Source organism: Nannobrachium achirus (genome assembly GCF_963921795.1).
Source record: "Nannobrachium achirus genome assembly, chromosome: 15".
NCBI lineage: Eukaryota > Metazoa > Chordata > Actinopteri > Myctophiformes > Myctophidae > Nannobrachium > Nannobrachium achirus.
The window spans coordinates 29964281-29989893 of NC_137822.1; the positions used below are offsets into that span (position 1 = coordinate 29964281).

Sequence of the window (25613 nt, forward strand, 5' to 3'; positions counted from 1 at the left end):
TTAAGTAATCTAATCTCTGGAGTGCCTTTCAAAGCACTCATTATGGCAGATTGACAATAAACCTAAAGAGAAATGAACTTGCAACTTAACTGGGTCAAATATAATCCATGGAAAAAAGAGAAAAAGGTAAGACGTGCACGTCCTCACAGTTCTTTAAACCAAAAATAATCAAGTGACGGAAAAGGGAACGTCTGCACCCGATAAACTGCTCTCCTGTCTTTTTTATTTATTTGACCAAAAATTGTGAACAACGTTTTTCCCGTGCAGGTTAAAGGCCAGGGTGTCATCACTCAATCAGTTAATAACCCAAAAGGTAGACTGCAGACAGTTCTCTATGTGAGGTTCCCTTCCGAAAAATACATCAATTAAGGGTCCATACTTCTGAACAGTAGGTTTAAAAATGTATGACTTAATGACTCATTAAGTGAAGCTTGGCCAATGTAGGCTACATATAAACAGACAAATCCAGATGTAGGAGCGGTTAGCACCGCTCAAAAAATATTAGAATTATGCAAGTATTTCACCACTCTAGTCCCTCCATTTATATACCGCGGTAGTCAAGATCAATTTATCGCACAACATCCTATCTTGGTGCTGAGCCAAGCTGTAGAGCACATTGAATGAATTTGAGAAGGCATGGCTTGCCACTCACTTTTTTTTAAAGATTTGTTTCTAGCTTTCTATGCCTTCATCGACAGCAAAAGCAGACCCACAAGAAACGGGGAGAGAGATTGGGAGTGACACGCAGTAAAGGCAGCCGGGATCGAACCTGCGACACGCTGCCAGACTGCATCAGCAGCCGAGGCCCCCGGACCGCCACGCCAGCCGCCCGGGCCTCCACTCACTTTTTAATGCTCCATATCAATGCGTCTTTATTAGCGTTATGTAGAGATATGTCGATCCTCTTGGCATCTACTTGGTTACATTCACCACCAATGGCAGAGGTAGCCATGCAAGGGACCACCAACCTGCTCATCGGGAGCAGTTTGGGGTTCAGTGTCTTGCTCAAGGACACTTCAACATGGGGCGCCTGCTGGCCTTGCGGTCCAGGCGCATATCGCATAGACACTTCAACACAATGCCAAGTGGAGCAGGGTGTTGAAAGGATTACCAAACTGCTGCTGTACCTCCTGGGCCCTTGTCGCCACAGGCCAGTGGCTCTCCACTTCCGAGAATCTTCACATTTTCTCCAACATCAACACAGTGCTTGGGAAACTAAAGTATCGAATTAAGGTCATTAAAATCTACTCAGCCTTTGGTCACTTTGAAATTCAACGTTCCTAGCCAGCAGGTGTTTCGATCTCTGTCCTCCTCCAGGATTAGCACATTAGAGTTTATTCACCATTTCCAAATAAGTCATAATTAGGTCTGCATTACAATTTATGTCTCAGTAGAATGAGCTGTAGCATTAAAACAACGGTTAGAAGCCATTGATTCATAATGTCTATACCAAGCTATCCCTTATTCTGCAGAAAGCACTCCACAAGTGACGGATTGTTGAACAAACACCTGTCCTCACATAATACACTACCATGCCTCCTGAAAAACAGCAAAAGAACTTCCGGCGTTGATCCATGACAACCTGCTATGTATTGTCTAAGAAGATACAGTGAAGACAGCAAAGAAACGGCTTTGAAAAATACATATAAAATAAATGTTTAAAAACCTAAACATCGATCGCTGTGGGTGTAATCCTCCAAAATATGTCTCAGGACTTGTCAGTAAATGTGGACAATGATATGTGATATTCCTACACAAACGTATCTGTGCACTCAACTACGCATAAATCCGTGATACATACTTTTATATCAGCTGCACACCAAAGAAAATCAGCTGGCTGTTACTGGTCAAGATATGCCCACACATGTCAGAATAACCTGATTTCTTCGGGAGAATTTAAGTCCATTGTCAAGAGCAGGGAAAATTCTATCGCACATTAACGAAATTGTCTATGTTTTTAACCACACTAGAGTTGATTTTAATGTGATGGTGGTGTTGTGTGTTGGGTAGCTGTGCGATCGTAAAACAGTGCCGTAAAAGAGCATGCACATTCAGCAAATTACCCTTTATAGCCTAAATGAAGGTCCATCAATAATAGACTTTTAACCATGTCAGTATTATTTCCATACGGCAAACAGAACAGAAGAAAGGGAACATTACACGTGTCATTTATAGTCACAAACCGTTTTGAGAAAAGACAGCCTCAAAGTGTGATGTATAATAACATTACTTAAGTAAATGTACTTATTAGTTACTTTACACCACTGAATAACGAGCATGATTTGGACCCATAAATCTGCCCACAACGGTCAGGTTTAACATTCCATTTCCTTCTCATTGGCGTCTACACTCACTCCAGGATCAATTCACTCTCCCAGAGATAAACACACGGTCAGAATTTACCGTCTATTGATTGTCTTCATGTGACAAGACTATATAAACCAATCTACACGTTTTGCTGACATAGTCCTGTGTTCAAGGTGGGAGGATTAACTGCATGATCCCAAGCGCCTGTATCCTGGGACGAAAATTCAGCCAAAATAGCCAATTCACAATCTCAAAAGCTTGTAGATTTAGCCATTTTCAGCCAAGAGATTTGGTTTAGAGGGAAAAAGGAAGAGGCCTAGTCATAATGTCACAGTTTACTATGAGAAACTCACAGCTTGTCTGTGTAGACGTGGACACATTTTTACGGTCTGACATCATGCTCTGATGTCACTGTGATGTCAGGGGAACCACTAACAGAATGGGTTTGCCGCTCTGGCTTCACTGTGATGTCACACTAACAGAATCTCTTTTATGCCCATATATGGAGTTCCCTAATGTCTTCAATATTAATGATGCCCTGTTAGAGAGATCCCTGTGATGCCAGGGGGAACAAATCCCTTTTATGCCCATATATGGAGATATGGAGATCCCTGTGTTGCCAGGGGGAACAAATCCCTGTGCTATTTTTCAATAGCTAAAGTATAAAATAATTTCAGGTCGTAATGGGTTAATATCACTGTCAGAGATCCCCCTCTGAATATATGCACGTTTTGGTCCTACGCACCCGTCAGCAACCTTTGAGGTGTGCATCAGCCTTGTTCTAAAAAGTGCTATGACACCTGAATTTCCCTCCGGGGGATCAATAACGCTTTATCTAATCTTATGTTATCTTTAATCTGTGATATGAAACGCTAGATTGTGCGGCTTTGTTTCAGACGGTAGAGCAGTTGTCTGGGAAACGGAAGGTTCCTGGTTTGATCCCAACTCCTCCTGGCATCAGGTGGAAGTGTCTTTGAGTAAGGCAATTAGGGCTGTCACAATTATTACATAATGATCGTCTAATCGCAATTATTTGACATACTCGTGATTATTTTTCATAATCGTCATAATCGTTTCCATGTTGAAAAATGTTCATATATTCTTTTTATAGTAAACAATAGTGGAAATAGCAGATCTACAGGCTCACAACGCGTCGCATCGCGACACGTTGTGAGCTTGTAGATCGGCTATTTCCACTATCAATGTTCTTTTTTAAGTTGTCAAATATGTCAGTAATTTCTTTGTATATTTAGGTTATGTGTCATATCTGCCACGTGCAACTTCAAAGCCTAAAAGCCAAACAGAAATGTAATTGTTGACGACAAAAACACAATTAAATCGTTAATCGCAATTATTTGAGTGACAATTAATCGTCATGTAAAATGTCATAATCGTGACAGCCCTAAAGGCAATCAATGAACCGCTAACTTCAGGTTGTTGCAGGTTGGTGTCTTGCATGGCTGCCCCCCACGCCCAATGGTGTGTGGATATGTGAACGTAACACATATAGCAAATGCGTGTATAGCACCTTTGAAAAAGGCACTATATAAATGCAGACCACAAAGTAATTCACTGGTATATTTCGGGCAGGTCCAAACTGACAGATTTGCAGACATCCTAGAAACTAGAAACCACATGCTGCTGGCAGTAGTTTGGCAGCTTCTCCGAAAAAAATAAGTTACCCAGGCATAAAGCTGTAAAGAAATGTCTGGTAACTAGCTGGCCGAGGGAGAAATAGTGGTCTCCAACATCCTAAGGAGATTCTCATGTAAAATATTCACCAAATGCAGTTCCACGTTTTGTTAATATAAGTACAGTATAAGATAGCCCTATATTCCCATGGTAATCATTGCAGCAGCAGTGGCTCAGGGGTAGAGTGGCTGCTTGGCAACCGGAAGGTTACCTGTTCGATCCCGGGTCCTCCAGAGTTAGTGTCGAAGTGTCCTTGAGAAAGACTCTGAACCCCTAATTACTCCCGATGAGCAGGTTGGTGCCTTGCATGGTTTCCTCCGCATATCAGTGTGTGAATGTTGGATGAAGGCTCTATATCGTCGTTGTCGGGTGGAAACCTTGTATGTCCAAAACTGTTTGTTTTGCCGATCTACAAGCGCACAAAGCCTCGCGATCTACAGTACAAGCGCACAAAGCCTCGCACTGCGAGGCGTTGTGTGCTTGTAGATCTGCTGTTTTCACTACTTTTGCGCGATGGCCTTGTATGATGAAGCAGGGCTTTACATTGCGAACGAACATACACATTTGAAACTTGGAGATACAAGGTTTCCGCCTGACAACGACGATATATATACAGTATATACAGTAAATGCACCATATATTGCTGCCATATAATTGGGTTGCAATTTCATCCAATCAGGATAGAGACATCACACAGGATAAACAAGTGAAATAGGAAATGATGAAACAACAAAAAATGAGCAGACAAAATAGGAATTGGAGCAAGATCAAATGAAAGCTGATAAATGGGTTCCCTTTCCTGATTGAATGACATTGGTGCTGATCAAAGAGCTTGAGAGAAGTGCAGAACAAACACTTTACAGAGTCTATAGAAAGAATTACTATCAAAATATAGACGTATCCAAGAAATATCACTTACTAGTAGCACCTTTAAGGTTGCATTATGTATGCATGAGAAGCTCTTTTCACAATGGCTATGAAAGACTTCAAGAGCAGTAGTGGATTTTATTACTTCGGCGGTGAATGAGCTGGGGTTCAGGTGTCTGGCTGAAATGGCTTTAAGGTAATTTATGCTGCCGGTGGAAAAAAGTGTCCAAAATGATGTATTTTCAACAGAGAAAGGGTTTGGCGCACTGTTTGTCAACGTTTGTCAAGAGACTTTTCTGACACTTTTTTTGTTTAAGTCATAAATAACTGGCTTTGAGCGCCAACATACCGGTTTCACCTTCTGCCGGCGTGGTCATGTGAAACATCCTGCATGAATCACTTCGTCTCCACTAATTGGCCACCGTCCCGGCCCTGTCATCATCCACTCTGATTGGCTGCTGTTCCCGGGTTTATGACGCATGTGGAGAAGCAAGAGAGTGCGACCTACAGTGTCACGCACCAGACTACAGTGCCTGACACAGCACTCTCAAAAGGCCAAGATTAAAAACGTTGGGATGGCGCGCGATGGATACCATGAGAGAACACGTAGATGCAAATCAGAGACGGCGCAATCAAGGAGGGCAAGAGACAGTGAGGCACAAGGAGGAGGGATGGAGAAACAGACAGAAAGAGAGAGAAGGGAGGGACAGAGTCAAGGACTGAGGGAAGAAGGGAGAGTGGTGTATAGTCTCATCATCTCCTTTTAGAAATAAACTGAGAACCCCGTTATTTTTAGTTGTTCTTTAACTTGTGATGCTAATGAGCATTGATACTTGACTAAAATAAACCATACATCAATCTCCGACATACTAACACCTTTTGACACAGTCATATATTGTTTCATTATTAATTATAATAATGATTAGTACTCTTATAGACCAGGGGCAACCTCTGCAGAACCTCTGGAAGAACTCCCTAGCAATTCTGAAATTGCAACGGTTGCAAAATGTTATGTTTTACCTCCCAGGAGGGGAGCAGGGTGTACGTTCATATGGAGAGGATTTAAAACCTGCGATACGAGATGGCACTTTGTGCCAAATAACAACAACCCCAACCTGTCACTTGCCAAGCCAATTCTTCTTTTTTTAAAGATCATTTTAATGGCACTTCCGATTTATTCACTAGCATACAGTATAGAATGACAGAGAGGACAGAAGTGAGAGCGGGGATAATGTGTGCCAGGGTACCCACAAGCCATGGCTTATAAACAATTAACCTAAAATTATCTGACACTCTATTCAATACCCAACATTCCAATTTGTAAACCCCTTAATTGTGGCTGTCAAATCTCTAACTGGCAAACAAGAGGAATGAAGATACAGTGAACATACTGAATTAGCAGAGTACAACAATTATTACACTAGAAAGATGAGTTGATGTTTTTTTTCTGTGTCAAGTGTTAAAGGAGTAAGAAACAGTACAAATCTTAAACACTAACACACCACCTTTAGCTCATTCATTTCTTATGAACAGAATCAAGCTAGCTGGCTGGCTGGCTGGCTGGCTGGCTGGCTGGCTGGCTGGCTGTCCGTCCGTCCGTCCGTCCGACTAACTATGACTGATAATAAAGAATTATAGAAAAATCTAGGCTATAAAAAAATAAGAAAATCTCATTCATTCAATAAAAGTTCACATAGATCAAGGACAAAACAGAACTATGTTAAGTCTGCTTTGATATAAAGCAGAACATCTTATCTTAATATACTGGGGTCTTCCCCCCCCTCTACATAAAGTCCCTTTGTCGAAAATAGACAATCTACAAAGCTCACAAATGTTCTGTCCATCAATTGAAATTCATGTTTGTGGGTGATGACGCAAAGGAAGCAAAGCAAGGCTGTGACCTACTGTACAGTACACCCATACTCACGCGCGACAAGTGAGGCGGAGGTAGCGCTCGGTGTGCCGTCAAAGCATCAGATAAGGAGAAAAGTTTGAGTGGTGCAGATGAAAGAAAAGTGTTATGAGAAAAAGACATCTGTGATAAGGAAGGATTAAAGACTATATAAAAAAATTAAACATCCCAAAGCCAACAGGGTTCTTCAAAACTGTGAACGAGAAGGAACCGTCATTAACCTCAGCACTGAATGTGCAGAACGAGGAGGTGAGCGGAGTTATTGAGATAAATAAAACCCTTGTTTACACCAGAGTGGTTGAAATGATCTTCAGCAAGCCTCCCACACATTTCAGTGACATTAGTCTGAATTAAAGGAAAAGTAAAAAAAATAGGCTATCAACTAGAAAGTGTCGCTCTGAGGAGTGCAGATCTCGCCAGGCCTGGTGGCCTTTGCAGGACTGTGTAATGTTGCTTTTTCCAAAGCATGGAACTACCCTCCTTTTGGCTTTTGCATTAGTCCAAAGTTAGACTCCGAATGTGACATTGGCAGGAATGCTGTGTGCGCACTGCACTTGTATATAGAAAACACTGTGTGGGTAATATTATTGCATGTTTTTCGGCAGCATTGCAACAACTCGAATCTGTACTGTGTAATAATCCTTGTCCAAAGACACAACCATCCTTGTGAAAGATGGAGACTTACGCGTCTAACCTTGCGTCCAGCTCGTTGCCACATACACAACCATTATGTGTTTGTTTTTTTTTAAAAAAGGAAAAGCTTTTTTTGTTCCTGTTATGTCATCGACGTGTCAGGTGATTTAGCCATGCAAAAGTGACTGAATGTGTTGTGGTCAGCGTGCACACATCTGCCATGTTTGTGAGAACGCATATGCACGTCAAAGTTAACTGCGGTCTCTGTGTGTGTGTCTGTGCGTTCTGTTGGTTGCTGTGTGTGTGTGTGTGTGGGGGGGGGGGGGGGCTAGTTCCACTCACCCCATATATCCTATCGCTTGGAGGGACAGCAAGTCTGACGTATGCACATTCACAAAAGATATTAAGTAACATACAGTACAGCAGTTGCTGTTGGCGGATTGTCTTCCATGGGCTACCCTAACAGTAACAGGCAGCGTGCACAAAGAGTTTCCCATGGAATGTCAAGTATTTTGCTAGATTAGCCGCGAAAACCCAGACACAAACACATGCGCGCACAGACGCGCGCGCACACACACACACACACACACACACACACACACACACACACACACACACACACACACACACACACACACACACACACACACACACACACACACACACACACACACACACACACACACACACACACACACACACACACACACACACAATCTATGGCCTTCAGCCTGACAGTGATACATATCCAAAAACATAACCTCACACTGATGTCCACTGGGCATGACATTCTTACTGCGTTGGATTTTGAAGACATAACCAGGATCCTTTCCACAAAGAAGAAGACCAAATGAAAGCCCTTCTGAAAGGTAAGACAATATTGTAGCCCCTCCAATGGTATTTATGTTCCCCATTTTCAACAGTTTTTATTATTTTGACACTTGCTTTGGCAATGTAAACGTATGTTTTCTCATGCCAATAGAGCTCCTTTTGAATTGAATTGAGGAAATTATTGTTCTATTGTTCCCATTGTGAATTGATTTGGGTTTCTGGAATGCTCTACTAATATAACCTAGATTTGTGTTTGCACATGTTGGTGAGTTTCATATCCTTATGCTGATAATAGGCCATTGTATGTCATTGACCAACTATATTCATGATTGATTCCCAAAGGGACTGTTCTTCAAAAGCGGGGGGCTTGCCGCCTTTTTCCGTGCCGCCCCCCGTAGCAGGGCGTGTCAGAGGCATTTTAAGTAAGCCTAACAGTGAATTCGCACCAGCAAACTTTAGCAGTGCTGGATTCCCATATGAATGACGCCCTCGCTATACACAGGTTGTGGTCCAGTAAGACCTCTGCTGCCCCGGGCGGCTCGAGTCAGAAGGTACGCCCGGCAGGAGAGCTCACAGGCACTGATACCCATCTCTGGCAGCTGCAAACAATCTATACCGGGGGTCTTCAACATTTTCAGGCCAAGGACCCCTTAGTTGAGAGAGAGATGAAGCAGGGACCCCCCACAACCTTATCAGATTCCACATAGGTTCATTGTTTGACAGCACAATCATCAGTGTATTTTGGGATTCATGTCAATTTGTGTTTTCAGATAGTTAACCACTTGAACCGTCAATATTTAATCAAAATTACCTTTCACTCTGTACTTAGTCTGGTCTTTTTCCCCTGTACACCAAAGCTCTTTGCTAAAAATAGCCGATCTACGAGCGCACAACGTCTCGCAGTGCAAGGCGTTGTGAGCTTGTAGATCTGCTATTTTTGGCTAGAGTTCTCAGAATATGGACACTAGTGTTCAAGTGGTTAATATAAAAAAAGAGAAAAAAGGTTTCTATCACAAAGATTTGGAGGCCCCCCCTGTATTAACTCTGAGGACCCCCTAGGGGTCCCGGACCCTCTGCTGAAGACCCCTGATCTATACATTTTATGGTGCAACAAGCCTTTTTGGTTAACTTTCTTGTCTTGAATTCAGCCTTCCAGGCAACACTTGCTCCTATAGGTTGTATACCACACCAAGAAACTCTAATGTTTAGCTTAACATTGGAAATGTTTACAGTTTAGTTTAGTTTAGTGCCATGGTTGGGTGTTTGGGGGTCTAGCAATTATGACCCGAAGGAGTGTGAATTCAAAGAGCCGCCTGATTTGCCTCCGGGTAGAAAAGAATCCATGCAGTCTCAGTGGTGTAAAGTAACTAAGTACATTTACTTAAGTACTGTACTTAAGTACACTTTTGAAGAATTTGTACTTTACTTGAGTATTTCCAATTTGAAAACTTTAGTTACTTGTTACTTTTCAGATATAAATTATAATATTATAAAACATAGATGAACCACTTTAGCCCTATTTCATACCTAGGCTATTTGAAAATAGCTGATCTACAAGCTCACAACACGTTGCGATGCGATGCGATGTGTTGTGAGCTTGTAGATCTGCTATTTTCAACCATTTTGTACTTTTACCTTTGGTACTTTAAGTACATTTTGATGCCAACACTTTCATACTTTTACTCAAGTACATTTTGAATTCCGGACTTTTACTTGTAACGGAGTACATCTAGATTGCAGTATTGAAACTTTTACTTAAGTACAAAATGTGAGTACTTTTTTCCACCACTGTGCAGTCTTCACAATTCAACTAGAAGCAGTGCTCTTCCGAGCACAGGTCTCCACCAGGCCACACAAATCGGCCTGTTATAGCGCCACCATGAGGCTGATTTAAAAAATGTGGGGCAGAGGTTCTGAATTAGCATCCAGGGAGTGTGTGTGCTCAGTTTGGCAGCGATCGGGCCAACGGCGCCGGAGATTAGCTGGTAACAACCAGGCCACACAAATCGGCCTGTTATAGCGCCACCATGAGGCTGATTTGAAAAATGTGGGGCAGAGGTTCTAGATTGGCATCCAGGGAGTGTGTGTGCTCAGTTTGGCAGCGATCGGGCCAACGGTGACTGAGATTAGCTGTTCACAAACTGCGAGGACGCACGGACGCACGCACGGACGCACGGACGGACGGACGGACGGACGGACGGAGGGGAAAACATACTCTCCCTCAGCCTTCGGCTGGTGGAGACAATGACAGCGTATAGTATCACTTAAGAAGTCTTGCTGTGTTCACTGGATGGAGCCTTATTGATTTTGGTTGCTCAAACTGTTGCAACAGAGGAAGGAGATATCATTGGAAATGGATTTAAAGCTGATTGAAAGCACCAGGAATGTAGTCAATGTACGCTTGCGGCCAACAAGAGAAGCTCTCATGCCAAACTTACAAATGTATATTATATATTGCTTTAATTGTAGCAAATGTGGAAAATGGCATAAATATATAAACAGCCACCACTACCCACTCCTAGCAGCAATGCAGCAGTTCGGCTGGCATCAGCAGCATCACTGCCATCAGAGGGGTGGCAACAACTATGCAAGAGGTAACTTTAGGAAAGCAGTAACAGTGAACATTAAGGACATTGTCAAGGTTTTTGCTCAATGCGAGGCTTGTCGAATGCCATTTAAATAGGCCAGTACAAGGCTTTTTCTTACAGCTATAGATCTGTAAACCTTTCAGCTATAGTTAGTTACTGTAGTTGACTTGTTGATTTGATTGACCACCTGCTTACGTACCACATATACTGTGTGTGTGTGTGTGTGTGTGTGTGTGTGTGTGTGTGTGTGTGTGTGTGTGTGTGTGTGTGTGTGTGTGCGCAAGTCTGTCTGTCTAAGGGTGTGTGCAATTCATAACTAGTAACTAACAAGCACTAGGCTACATCATGACTACCTGACTGCCAGGCTAAGATTTAAAAAATGAGCTGACCTGGATGATTGGTGACAGTATCATGTCTGTGTGAGGTTATGGCATAGATGTAGCAATGGTCTGTCAATACATGGTGGTTCAAGAGGTAAAGAGCACTACTGACATCTGGCTGCTGCAAGCTGCAACTGCAGCCTGTTGACAGCAAAGGGAAAGAAATAGTACAGTAGTTCTTAGGTTGATGTGACCCTGAGGCACAAGGTAAATTATATAGTACCACCTCTTTGTTGGTAAACAACAGACAAATAAAACATTTAAGACACATAAAATAAGTTCTGCTAATTTGTTTGGTAATGGTTTCCGGCAATAGCATGTCGTCAGTGTTGGGCACAAAGTAAACATTGTATATCCAATACGACAACTTTTCAGGAAAGAAATGGTTTACATGTAGTAATTATTTAGTCACAAGCTCTTGTTTATACTTCTTATACGTCATTGTTTTAATATTTATAAAATCGCACAGTGTGTGACACTGTTGAAGATGAAGTAGGGCATTAACTTACAAGTTGAATTATATATATTTATGGTGCATTTATATAGCACCTTTATCCAATGCGCTTTACAGAGATTGTGCATTGCATTCACCCACTCACACACACATTCAAACACCGATGGCAGAGGAAACCATGCAAGGCACCAACCTGCTCACCGGGAGCAACTAGGGGATCAGAGTCTTGCTCAAGGACTCTTCGACACTAACTCTGGGGGAGGCAGGGATCAAACTGGGAACCCTTAGGGAACCCTCCCGTGTTTTAAGATGGCAACTCTACCCCTGAGCCACTGCCACCCCATATGTTACAGTATATTTGAAAAACCAGTAAGATTGGGAAAGGAGCGCTTGTTATAGTTCACCTTATGGGCAGTCCCTGGAAGAAGCCCATGTCTCAGTGGTAGAGCATTTGACTGCATTGGTCCCACGTCTCATTGTTACCCTCCATGGTTTCCATTAGTCCCACGCTGGTGAATGCAAACCTGGTGAATGCTACTGTTGGTGACAGGTATATGAATTTGAATGGGTCGCTATGGTTTCACTGCTATCACCATTCACGGATCGGTCACGTGGTGTTGGTGGCTACGTCACTCACGTAGTAGTAAAGTCAGCTGTTCACGGGCCCGCAGGTTTCAGTGAATGGAGAGGGGGTGAACGGGGAAGTCACACTTTGCTGACCGCTCGTCTTATGCACAAACAATGTAATGTCTTGATTTCCTTTTAAAGTATGACGCCATTAAATGAACTGTTTTAAAACGTTAATAAATGAACAAAACGCAGTACCCTGGAGCCGTGATTTCATGAGCATAACAAACAGCGCGTCTGGCAGGTAAACATTTCCCCGACTTTAGCCTCTCGGTGACTAAATAAGTTTGCTCCGATAGTCGCCATACATTTGTCAGCAAAACGTGACACTACGGATCGGATTTGGAGCCACGGAAGGACCCGACAAGTCACGCATTGGACGCGGAGCAAGCGATCAATGTGGCTATGCTGCACACAATGGAATGATTGCATGCACGGCACGCACGCACGCACGCACGCAACGACAAAGGACTGGAGCGCATCAATCAATGGACCAGCGGTAATGTAACCCAAACTTGTTGCATTCTGCAGTGAACTAAAAGTCGTTCGTTTGGAACAGTTTGTGCTGGTTCTGCCGCTGAGTGGAAACTGTCATTTTGTCAAATACGCTGTGGATGTTTCGCGGCCCGCCGGGCCAAGCTTGTATTGTGTGGGTGACAAACTTAACGTGCATGCGCTGCTGTGTTTTGGCTGTTTCTCAATCTGATCACTTGGCTGTGCATTCAAAATGAGTGTAACAAATGTTGGTTCAAATGTTGGGAAACAATACATGGAAAAAAGGAAAATAATGCTCACTGAAAAGGCCCTGGGAAATAAAATTGAATCAATTCAAAAGGAACGCAAAAGGAAAGTGGATGAAATAAAGGCTCTGATAACCTCTACCAAAGAACTCATGAAAGATGAGAAAAATGTTTCACTGGTTAAAGAACAACTTGATATGTTGATGCGATTGTCTGATGATTCCAATGCACTGCATGATTCCTTAACGCCTCTGATTCCAAATGAGGAATATGAAAAGCAAAATGAATGGTTTTCCAAAGTCAATAAATATAAAAATGGTTTCATTAAGGACGTTGATGCCTGGTTCTTAATAACCAGAGGACCTCAGCTAGAGGCTCACAACAGGCCTCCTGCAGGGCCCCAGCAGCATGGGGCTGCTGAGGAGAAAAATGGAGAACATGGTTTGGAAATGGTGGAAATGCCTGTGCTTCAGTTACACCCTGTCTATGGGGCTGCTGATGAGGAAAAAGGAGAACATGTTGTAGGAAATGTGGAAATGCATGTGTCTCAGTCACACCAGGTCTATGATATTTCTCCAGAGGAAAATGTAGAATATGGTGGTGCGGAAGATGTGGATGTGATTGTGCCTCAGCCACAACATGTGCATGATGCCCAGGAGGATATTAGACCAATTGACAGCATATCAAACCAGAGCAGCAAAAATCGTGGCACAAAATCTATACGATCAAAAGTTTCCTCGACTGCGTCTGCGCGCATCAAAGCAGAGGCTGATATGGCCGCTTTGAGGGCTCGACAAAAGTTGCTTCAACAGAAACATGCCCTTGAAGAACAGGAAGCTCAAATAAGAAAACAAAAGGAACAACTTGAACTGGACGCAGATCAAATAAGAAAACAAAAGGAACAACTTGAACTGGACGCAGACATAGCCGCATCGGCGGCAAAACTGAACGTTTTGAGAACCGCTCAGTCAGGAGTGAGGAGTGCTGTTTCTCATAAATTGGATGGAATGGAATCCTATTTTGAAAAGGGCCTCAACATTAATGCAGAGACATTTGTACCATATAAGGATGGAAGGGGACAACCTGCAGGTGTTGGAGGCACAAGGCCAAAACAAAGGCAGCCTGATAGAGCCAGATACCTCCAGAAACCCTCAGCACTTACACAGAGACAGAGCATGGTCCCAAAGGCTACAGGGCCCCCATTGTCTCTGTACAGAGACAAGCAATCTGTTACTAGGAACGCCAGCACTGAACAGAACAACATTATGTCTATAATGCAAAAGCAAAACGAAATAACTGCAATGTTGGTGCACCAGCAATGCATTGCCTCGCTACCTAAAAGAGACGTCCAACTATTCGACGGTGACCCTCTGCAGTACCATGCTTTTGTGCAGTCATTTGAGCAGACCATAGAAGGGAGGACTGACAATACTGTTGATCTCCTGCACTACCTGGAGCAATACACCAGGGGGCAGCCTCAACAGTTAGTCAGAAGCTGCCAACACATGACTGACGGCACTGGATATGCTACGGCAAAAGCTTTACTCCATGAGCACTTTGGAAATGAGCACGTCATAGCATCTGCCTATATGGACAAAATCTTTGCATGGCCAGCAATCAAGTCAGAGGATGGGAAAGCCTTGCAAGCGTATAGCCTATTCTTACGCGGATGCTGCAATGCCATGAAAGATGTCTACGACTTATGTGACCTGAATACATCGGCAAACATGCTCGCTGTGATCAAGAAGCTGCCCTACAAGTTAAGAGACAAGTGGCGAACAGAAGCATGTAACATCCAAGAAAGACTTCGCAAAAGAGCTATGTTTGCTGATATTGTGAACTTTATTGAGCGTGAAGTGAGAATCGCTACAGACCCTGTATTTGGAGACATACAAGACACTCCAACGATGGGGGCTTTCCAAGAAAGTGGCAGAGCTAAACCTGTACCTCGTCTTCAGGCTAGAGGGAGCAGCTTTGCCACAACCTTTGCAACTGTCGAAAGAGAAGCTCTTAAGGAAAACCATGGGAAGACTTGCTTTTTCTGCAAAAATGATGGACACAAACTGGAGTCGTGCACTCTATTGGAGAGTAGAGCTCACAGTGAGAAGATGGAGTTCCTGAAAAGGAATGGAGTTTGCTTTGGCTGCCTGTGCATTGGGCACATCAGCAGAGAATGCAGGGAACGTCTGTCTTGCAAGATATGTGGCTCACGACACCCTAGCCTACTTCACATCCACTCTAAGGAGAATGGTGATGCAGAGAAAGGCAGGAGAAACTCAGACAGAGCAGTGGATCGAGCTCTAGTTGAAATCCAAACCGGTGGTCTTACTGGGGCCGGTGATCAAGAATGTAAGCTTGCCATCGTACCAGTTAAGGTTAAATCAAGTAAAGGTCAAAGGTCAGTGGAGACCTATGCCTTTCTGGACCCAGGGAGTTCAGCATCCTTCTGCACGACGGGTCTGATGGATAAACTGGGACTCTCTGGGAGGAAAACGAGGATCCTTTTACGTACCATGGGCCAAGAAAAGGTGGTTGACAGTCGCATTGCATCTGACCTGGAAGTCGCTGGATTGGACAGTGACTGGTACTGTGAATTGCCCAAAGTCTTCACACAACATCAGATGCCTGTTAACAGAAGGAACATCCCACGACAGCAAGATCTAAAAAAATGGCCTCATCTGAAGCATGTCTATCTGCCACAGATAGATGCAGACGTGGAGATGTTGATAAGCCTGAATGTTCCCAGAGCCTTGGAACCGCTGGAGGTCATCCGAAGCGTTGATGGAGGACCATATGCGGTCAAGACAATGCTCGGATGGACCGTAAATGGACCACTTGGAGAAGACAGCAGTGACGATCCGGTGACTCAGTCCGCTATCACCGTTAACAGAATCTCTGCTGTCACCCTTGACGAGCTCTGGAACCAACAATTCAAGTCAGATTTCCCTGAAAACAGCCAGGATGAACTGCAAGGGCAGTCAAGGGAAGATTGTAGATTTCTGGAAATGGCTGATGAAACTGTGAAATTGGTTGACGGCCATTACGTTGTTGGATTGCCGCTGAAGGATAAAACTATAATCCTGCCCAACAATCGTAAAGTTGCTGAGCAACGCACCCTCAACCTGAAGAGGAGGCTTAGCAGGGATGCGTCCTTCCATAAGGACTACACTGCATTTATGGAAAACCTGATTTCCAGTGGATACGCTGAGAGAGTGCCAACTACAGGACTGGAGCGAAGTGACGGAAAGGTTTGGTATATCCCTCATCACGGGATATACCATCCGAAGAAAGGAAAGATCCGTGTGGTCTTTGATTGTGCAGCATCATTTCAAGGTGCATCGCTCAATGCACATCTCTTGCAAGGACCAGACCTGACAAGCGGGTTGGTTGGAGTCTTGACCAGGTTTAGGATGGAGCCCATTGTTCTGATGTCTGACATTGAGGCCATGTTCCATCAAGTTCGAGTGCCAGAAGCAGATGCAGACTTGCTTCGATTCCTCTGGTGGCCCAATGGGGACTTCAGTCAACAGATGGTGCAATACCGGATGGTTGTCCATTTGTTTGGCGCAACATCATCACCAAGCTGTGCTAATTTCGCTCTCCGAAAGTGCGCTGAAGACAACAAACAGCTCTTCAGCCAGCAGGCGTTCGAGACCATCATGCACAGTTTCTATGTCGACGACTGCCTTGCTTCTATAGCCTCAGAGAATGAAGCCATATCCCTCTACCAGGACTTGGTAAACCTCTGCTCCATGGGAGGCTTTCGTTTAACAAAATGGCTGAGCAACAGTCGCCGTGTGCTGGCAGCGATACCAGAGGAGGAAAGAGCAAAGGAGGTCAAAGACCTGGATTTGGACAACGACATCCTACCAGTTGAGAGGGCACTGGGAGTGCGTTGGTGTGTCCAATCAGACACCTTTAAGTTCAGTATAACCTTTCAGGACAAACCACTGACACGTAGAGGAATCCTTTCTACTGTCAGCTCTTTCTATGACCCTCTTGGAATTCTGTCCCCCGTGGTTTTCACAGCCAAGAGGATCATTCAAGACCTATGCCGGAAGGGGCTAGGATGGGACGATGTCATACCAACATCTGTGGCACAGGAGTGGGCTGATTGGCTCAAGGAGTTACACCTGTTGGAGGGCTTCAGCATCAGACGATGTTTAAAACCGTCCAACTTTGGAGAAGCAACCAGCGCCCAGTTGCATCACTTTGCTGACGCAAGTGAGGAGGGATACGGTACTGTCACGTACCTGCTGTTGCGCAACAACCAGTCTCAGACTCACATCGCCTTTGTGATGGGAAAATCCAGGGTGACACCCTTAAAGCCTGTGACAATCCCACGTATGGAGTTGACTGCAGCAGTCGTTGCAGCTCGCATGGACAAGCTATGGAGGAAGGAGATAAGACTGCAGCTGCAAGACAGTGTTTTCTGGTCAGACAGTACTTCTGTGCTGAAATACATCAAGAACGAATCCTCAAGATTTCGCATCTTTGTAGCGAACAGAGTTACAGAGATCCTCAAGATGTCCAATGCTTCACAGTGGAGGTATGTGAATACAGCACACAACCCTGCAGACCTTGCCTCCAGAGGCATGAAGGCGGAGCTGTTCCTTAAGAACGACACGTGGATATCTGGACCTCCATTTCTCATACAGCCAGAGGAGACATGGAATGTTAACCCAGACCACTTGGGAGAACTTTCACCTGAAGATCCAGAGGTTGAGGTGTCAGCTGCCACTGTCTCTGTGGAACAAGAGGAGGATGATGCTGTGATGACTTTGATCAACCGCAGCTCATCTTGGAGACATCTCACAAGAGTGATGGCATGGATCCTGAGGCTCAGAACCTTACTTCGTGATAACAGGAAGAGGAGAGAAGTCACTGGAGGTGCTTCTCAGCCAGCATTAAAGGTTACGGGACACAAAGACTTTCTTGACGAGGAGAAATGTCTCTCATTGGAAGAAATCAAAGAGGCTGAACTGGAGATAATCAAGTACAGTCAAAGAAGAAGGTTCCCTGAAGAGTTCTCTTGCCTCCAAAAGGGAGAGTGTGTGAAAGGGAACAGTCACATTTACAGACTCAGTCCATTACTGGAAGATGGTGTGTTGAGAGTCGGAGGCCGACTTAGTAAGGCTGCCATGCCCGAAGAGTCTAAACATCCAGCCATAATTGCTAAAGATCTCCACATCTCGGACCTCATCCTACGTCAAATACACCAAGAAGTTGGCCACGGCGGTAGGAACCATATGTTGTCGAGGCTGCGCCAGCGCTATTGGATCCCCGCTGCAGGTGTTGCCATAAGGAAGATCATTTCTAGATGTGTCATTTGTCGTCGGCTACACGGAGCTGCAGGTCAACAACAAATGGCAGACTTACCTGGTGACAGAGTTTCAACGGGAGAACCTCCGTTCACTTATGTCGGAGTTGACTATTTTGGCCCATTTGACATCAAGCGTGGCAGGAGTCTTGTGAAAAGATACAGAGTGATCTTCACATGTTTGACAATAAGAGCCGTACACATTGAAGTTGCCTCATCTCTGGACACAGATTCGTTCATCAACGCCTTGCGGCGCTTCATTGCAAGAAGAGGACAGATCAAAGAGCTGCGCTCTGACAATGGCACTAATTTCATCGGGGCAGAGCGTGAGCTGAAACGAGCTATTGAAGGATGGAACTTGGAGCAGATCAACGACGTGCTCTCGATGAAAGGAATCAAGTGGACATTTAACCCTCCTACCGGATCACATCACGGCGGAGCCTGGGAGAGGTTAATTCGTTCCATCAGGAAGATTCTTAATTCCACTTTGAGGACACAAAGTTTGGATGAGGAGGGACTCCATACAGTACTCTGCGAAGTGGAATCAATTCTGAATAGTAGACCTCTCACTAAAGAATCCACAGATCCGAATGATTTGGAAGCTTTAACACCCAATCATCTTCTGCTTCTTAAAGTCAAGCCCAGTTTACCACCTGGTCTGTTTCACAAGGAGGACAGCTATGCACGCCGGAAATGGAAGCAGGTGCAATACATCTCTGATCTATTCTGGAAAAGGTGGATTAAGGAGTACCTGCCACAATTGCAGGAAAGACAGAAGTGGACAAAGATCAAGCGGAACTTTATCCCTGGAGACATAGTGCTCATAATGGACGATTCCGCACCTCGGAATTCTTGGATCATTGGGAGGATTACAGAGACAATGCCAGACAGGAATGGACTTGTGCGACAGGTCCGGATCAAGACCCGGACCAGCATTCTCTGCAGACCTGTGTCAAAGATCTGCATTCTTCAGGAATCGACGGAGGCATGAAGGCTTCGCTTCGTTTCCATGGACATGGATTAATTGACTTTTGCAAGACATTGGAGTACTTTGACTTCCTTGACTTTTGCGTGACTTTCAATTGACATGATTTTGGGGGTGGGGTTCGATTCGAGAAGAGTGAACCAAGACCTGCAATGGACTAACGAACTATGATCGTCTTGCGCAAAGAAAATCGCAAAAGAAAATGCCCAGAAATGTGAAAAAGAGAAAAAAAAGGGCGAAGAAAATTGTAATGTATTGTTTTCCCATTATGAATTGATGCATTGGTAATTATTACTGTGTAATTATGTGTAATAATTAGGGGCCGGAATGTTGGTGACAGGTATATGAATTTGAATGGGTCGCTATGGTTTCACTGCTATCACCATTCACGGATCGGTCACGTGGTGTTGGTGGCTACGTCACTCACGTAGTAGTAAAGTCAGCTGTTCACGGGCCCGCAGGTTTCAGTGAATGGAGAGGGGGTGAACGGGGAAGTCACACTTTGCTGACCGCTCGTCTTATGCACAAACAATGTAATGTCTTGATTTCCTTTTAAAGTATGACGCCATTAAATGAACTGTTTTAAAACGTTAATAAATGAACAAAACGCAGTACCCTGGAGCCGTGATTTCATGAGCATAACAAACAGCGCGTCTGGCAGGTAAACATTTCCCCGACTTTAGCCTCTCGGTGACTAAATAAGTTTGCTCCGATAGTCGCCATACAGCTACTATGCCTAAACCTAACCCTAACCTCAGTAAAACTATGCCTAAACCTAACCCCTTACCCTAACCTCAGTAAAACTATGCCTAAACCTAATCCTAATCCCCAACCCTAACCTCAGTAAAACTATGCCTAAACCTAACCCTAATCCTAACCTCAGTCAAATTATTCCTAGTTCCCTGAAGGAGGCTCCGCCTGCTCCACCTTGTGCCCAAAAACGAGCGCTCCTGTTCTCAATCTTACTGAATCTCAAAAACACTGTGACATATACACACACTCAATTCTGTCCCCAAAAAAGGCTGAATTCCACACACCTGGCGTGGAGTTCTATAGTGTGTTTGTGTACTCACCACAGCAGTGGGTGCAGCTGCGATCACACAGTAAAGGATGAGAGGAGGGATGAAGCTGGCCTCCTCTGGACCCGGGTAGGGCTTCATCAGCTCAGCGTCGTTGCAGAAGAAGCCCTGCAAGTGCACACTGAACAGATCCGTGCACTCCATGTAGTAGGCCAGAAGCACCGTGCCGGACATGATGACCAGCTGCAAAAACACACAGCATTTTGGGTTAGTATCTCCAACTTTCAAATATGTAAGTTTTTTCGTAAAGTAAAGCCCTGCTTCATCATACAAGACTGTCGCACAAGACTAGTGAAAATAGGCAATCTACAAGCACACAACGCCTCGCGATGCGAGGCGTTGTGTGCTTGTAGGTCGTCTGTTTTCACTAGTTTATTCATTTTTTAAATGAACGGTGTTGGACATACAAGGTTTCCACCCGACAACAACAATACAAAAAAATAACAGATAATAGAATAATCAATGTTAAAGTCCCCAAGTGCTCTATACTAGAGTGAATCCCTCCTGTTTTCACACTAAATATCGGTGCTGAAAATACTCAATCTGCAAACTCACAATACGGCACAACACATTGTGAGCTTGTAGGCTATTTTCACCAAATGTTTGCCACATAATAGCAACGCTAGAGTTCATTTGGTTAGGTGATTTATTTGACTGATAGATAGGCAGTTTAGTATAACAATTATAATAGAAATACACTTCTGGATTATTCAGTTAATAAAAAAAAACTATTGAATAATCAGTAACAAAATAATTGACACTGACAGTAGCTTCTATTGCGGATAGACAGAGTGAGGGAGGTGTGGAAAGAGAGAGAAAAGAGAGAGACAGAGAGAAAGAAATGTTTGGAAGCAAAAAGGATTGAAAATTAGGAGAGACATATGGGGGGAGGGAGATATTTTAAGGAAAGAGTGATGAAGACAGAGATAGGAGAAGGATGTTTGGAAGACCAAAGAAAGGGAGAGGATATAGTTTAGATGTTTAGTCCCGTGCACTGAGGACCATCCTTTTGTCTCTCTTGTATGTGAGCTACAGTATGATGATCAGCTACACAGCATACTGGCCCTGAACCAAGCAACCGAAACACTCTCCTCCGCTATCTCTACACTCACAACCCTTGTCAAATGTATGTTATCGTCGTTGTCGGGTGGAAACTTCGTATCTCCAAGTTTCAAATTTGTATGTTCTTTGGCAAAGTAAAGCCCTGCTTCATCGTACAAGGCCGTCGCACAAAAGTAGTGAAAACAGCAGGTCTACAAGCACACAACGCCTCGCAGTGCGAGGCGTTGTGATCGGCTGTTTTCACTAGTTTAAATCATTTTTAAAATGGAAAATGCAAAACGAACGGTTTTTGGACATACAAGGTTTTCACCCGACAACGACGATATAAAACCTCATTCTTTCTGTCAAGCTTTTTTTTTTTTTACTGTTCCCCCCCCCCCCCCCCCATCCTAATTACTCCTCCTCTCCTCTCCCTCACCCTCTCATCCCTCTCATCTCACCCCTTTTGTCTCCGTCCCCTTTTTGTTCGCTTTACAGAATCAGCTGCAGGCCAAAGAAGTCTTTTTCTTCTTCTATGGTATCTGTAGTTAACCGATAATGAAATGAACAGACACTGGAAGAGAGACTCTCAAGCAACAGAAACGTTTTTTATTTATTTACTTCTTTGTCAAGATAGAGTCTGGGCACTAATGATGGCAACCATCTGTCTGTACTCCAAACAAAGCTGGTCCCAAACAAATCTCTCAGAACCTACTCGCTGGATTGCCATGTAATTTGCTGTGCACATTCATGGACCCCAGGGATCAAAAGAATATACTTAGGTCTGGGTATGATATCTTACAATGGGCATGCCATATACTGACGACATCAGGGTTCTCCATACATGTGCATAAAAGGGGCACAGGCAGACAGACAGATACAGAGATCTCTATATATGGGCAAAAATGGTACACAGACGGGTACAAAAGCTACTCTAACAACAGATTTTCCATAACCGGGTGATGCATGCGTTACCAAATTGTACTGTTCCCGACATGCATTGATGCAGAGTAGTTTGGTACCTGGTCGTCTAGTTATATCATCAATATATCAATATGAGACCATTTGGGATTTTGTTCCCTTGATTTTCTTTTCTTTTCTTTAGATACAGTAAAAGAATTGCAAGATCAACAAGCTCACACGTGTTGTGTATTTTTGCTATTTTTGGAAGAAAATATTACATCAATTTAGTCACAAATATATTTTGTCCATAATATCACCTAGCCCTACCTAGTTATAATGTAATAGGCAGATTAGAGGATGAACCTTACTGATTTTGACCCCATGGCCTTTCCTCTACTGCCTTAAGACAAAACTTCTGGGATCTATAGGGGCTAGAGAAGCTTTTATACTTATGTGTTAATGTCTTAGGAAAGAAGAGGGGAGAGAGAAACTGGAAGACAGAATTTGGTGTTCTGCACTCTACCATGGTAATTTGGTATAAACCATATTAAATGGAGATTATGGTGAATATACTACCCTGAGCATTATGATAGCGAAGACAATTAGTTATCTATTTAGACAGAGCTAAGCTGACTGATAAGACGTCTTCTGTATTCTATTATAAAGTTAATTGCATTCACCTGTGGGCTTGAACGAGGTCCATGCTTTTCTTGGATAAAGTGCAACTAGATGAAATTAATAAGAGCTCAGGTGGTGTTAAGGGATTTCAAATTCCTCTCACACTCTGGTTACAGTCCCCAGGTTAACACCAATTAGTGAAAACGGACAAAAAAAAATGGGGGGGGGGGGCATCGTTATATTGAGCTATCAGAAGCAATATTGAATGAATCACAAGTCCTCACTCATAGATCTCAACAAGAACCATCTTTGTAGCCTGTTGACATTGCAATTGAGAATAATTGCCATATCTAAAAAAGAAAAAAAAGAAAGCCTGGTTTCATTCATCTGGTGTTTTAGGTCTCCATTGTCTATTTAATTACAAAGTGTGTTCCAGGAACGATCAAAGAAGTGAAAACACACACACACACACACACACACACACACACACACACACACACACACACACACACACACACACACACACACACACACACACACACACACACACACACACACACACACACACACACACACACACACACACTCCAACTTATTTAGCATAGTCTGTGATGCTCTGAAATAGAACGGAGCTCTGGAGACGGGTCAACACGTTTTGATGCACCCACTTGATGCCTTCAGTGTGGCTACAGCCGCACTGGAGGCCTCCATCCAAACAATGGATTTTTTTGATGACGCAAGCAAGCATCTGATGCTTTCAGTGTGTCAGTGCCTTGCGGACTGCCGGTACAAGCAAGCCTTTGCCAAGCCCTGAGGCCCATAGGGCAGGAGCCTATCTCCTGTTTCCTTAGCGCGAGGCAGCTTGATGTACATTACATCCTCTGAACATGACACTAGTACAGTATGTCACAGGGACTTATCCCATTCCAAACCTTGATGCTGAGTGCCAAGCAGGGAGGCACTGGGTCCTATTTGTAGAGTCTTTGGTATGACCCATACGAGAGGATCGAACACCAACCTCCCAGTCTCATGGCGGACACTCTAACCACAAGACCACTGAGCTGGTACACTACAGACTGCCGGTGATTGCAGTTAAACTTCAGACTATTAAACCAGCAGTAAGAGTACCCCCACTTCCCAGTGCACCAGGGATGGAAACGGCGGGACCTGTTGCAACAATGAAACCATGCTAATGTGTGCGTGTTGTTCCAAAGATGAATGTGATGATCCTTCAGCTACTCATTTGCAAGCTGATCTGGATAAGAGTGACAACTACAGTAAATGCCATACATGGTTAACCACTTAAGCACTATACTTGCAACACAATGTGACATTGTAGAGCAGCTATTGCTGATTTCAGAAGAAATAATATGTCTGAACACGTTTGCCTATAACATAAAGCGGTCACAATCCTGGTACATGGGCAGAACCACATGTCCCCATATTTCTACTGTAAGCGCTTCATCTCTCCCCTTCCATGCTGTCTCCCTGTCAGCTTTATTACTCAATAAATAAAATACACAGTCTAGGCTTCTGCCAAAGCACATCGAGAAAAGCAAAGAGACAATGCAAACACACTTGACAGATATGTACATTGTACACGTTGCAGTTTGCACAGTGCAGCAGTTCTCACAACTGCCTTGATATCATTAGGTTCTGGCAACAACCAAAAAACCTAAATTATTCTCTCAAGAATCATTAAAAATCCATTCCAGTTCTTTGTGTAAAATTTGCTACAATTTGTTTGACACAAAACATTTAACTTTTTTATGGCAACAAAGTTGCAAACAAGGGTTTATATTTGTAAAAGCAACAACAGAGGTAATATGATGGTGTTTCTTCTTTAGTGGGCAGCCCATTCCAAACTGGCATGTTTCCCTTAAATACATTAGGAAAGCCAAGAGGGAAGACAATGTAGGAGACACAAGCAGTAGGAAAGCTAAGCGGCATAAAGTGTAGCAAAGACAGACTGTAGGAAAGCTGATAAGGAGACAAACTGTAGGAGAGACAGGTGGTAAGAAAGCCGTGGCAGGAAAGCTTCACAGCCACAGTGTAGGAGAGACAGACTGTAGGAGAGCTGAGAGGGAGAAAGTGGAGAGAGCAGTCGATTACAATTACAAAGTGATGTCCGGGGAGCCCCAGGAGTCAGGACACATTTGGAAGATTTCCAAATATTTTACATTTTAACCACACAAATCTATTCATTTGGGGGTCCTCGTCCTCGACATGAAAATGTTAGAGTACCACAGGTGTGGGGAAACAGAAGGGTTCTGGTGTGATCTGACCCCTGGAAAGCTGCAATACCATTAACACACACACAGGCCATCTGTGACTCTAACACAGCAATCGTGCAGTGCTGATGTCAACCACATGGGGGGAGTCATGTCACACTAACAATAAGTACACAGCATGGCTACTGGCTTGCACATAGAGCAGGCTACAGCAGCAGCCAAGGAGAGGCGAGCTTGTGAACAGAACCTACAATTTAATAGCTGAATATGGTAACACATCCCAAACACATACTTCAAATGTGTCCAGAATAAAGTGAACTGAAGAACTCTATGCCCCAAAGAACTATTTGAATTATGGAGGAGATGCACTCTGAACTGGATCTGTGGATCCAAATAGGGATTTTC

The 25613-nt window shown here is 43.8% G+C and overlaps 1 protein-coding gene across 1 annotated transcript in view; it reads right to left on the minus strand.

Moving 5' to 3' along the window:
• Positions 1 to 25613, minus strand: part of plppr1 (phospholipid phosphatase related 1) — a gene marked incomplete at both ends in the record, with an annotated part of 70263 nt that overhangs the window by 30691 nt on the left and 13959 nt on the right. The window contains 1 exon segment of the mRNA XM_080743024.1: positions 20410 to 20598. Coding sequence (XP_080599150.1) covers positions 20410 to 20598 — 189 coding nt within the window.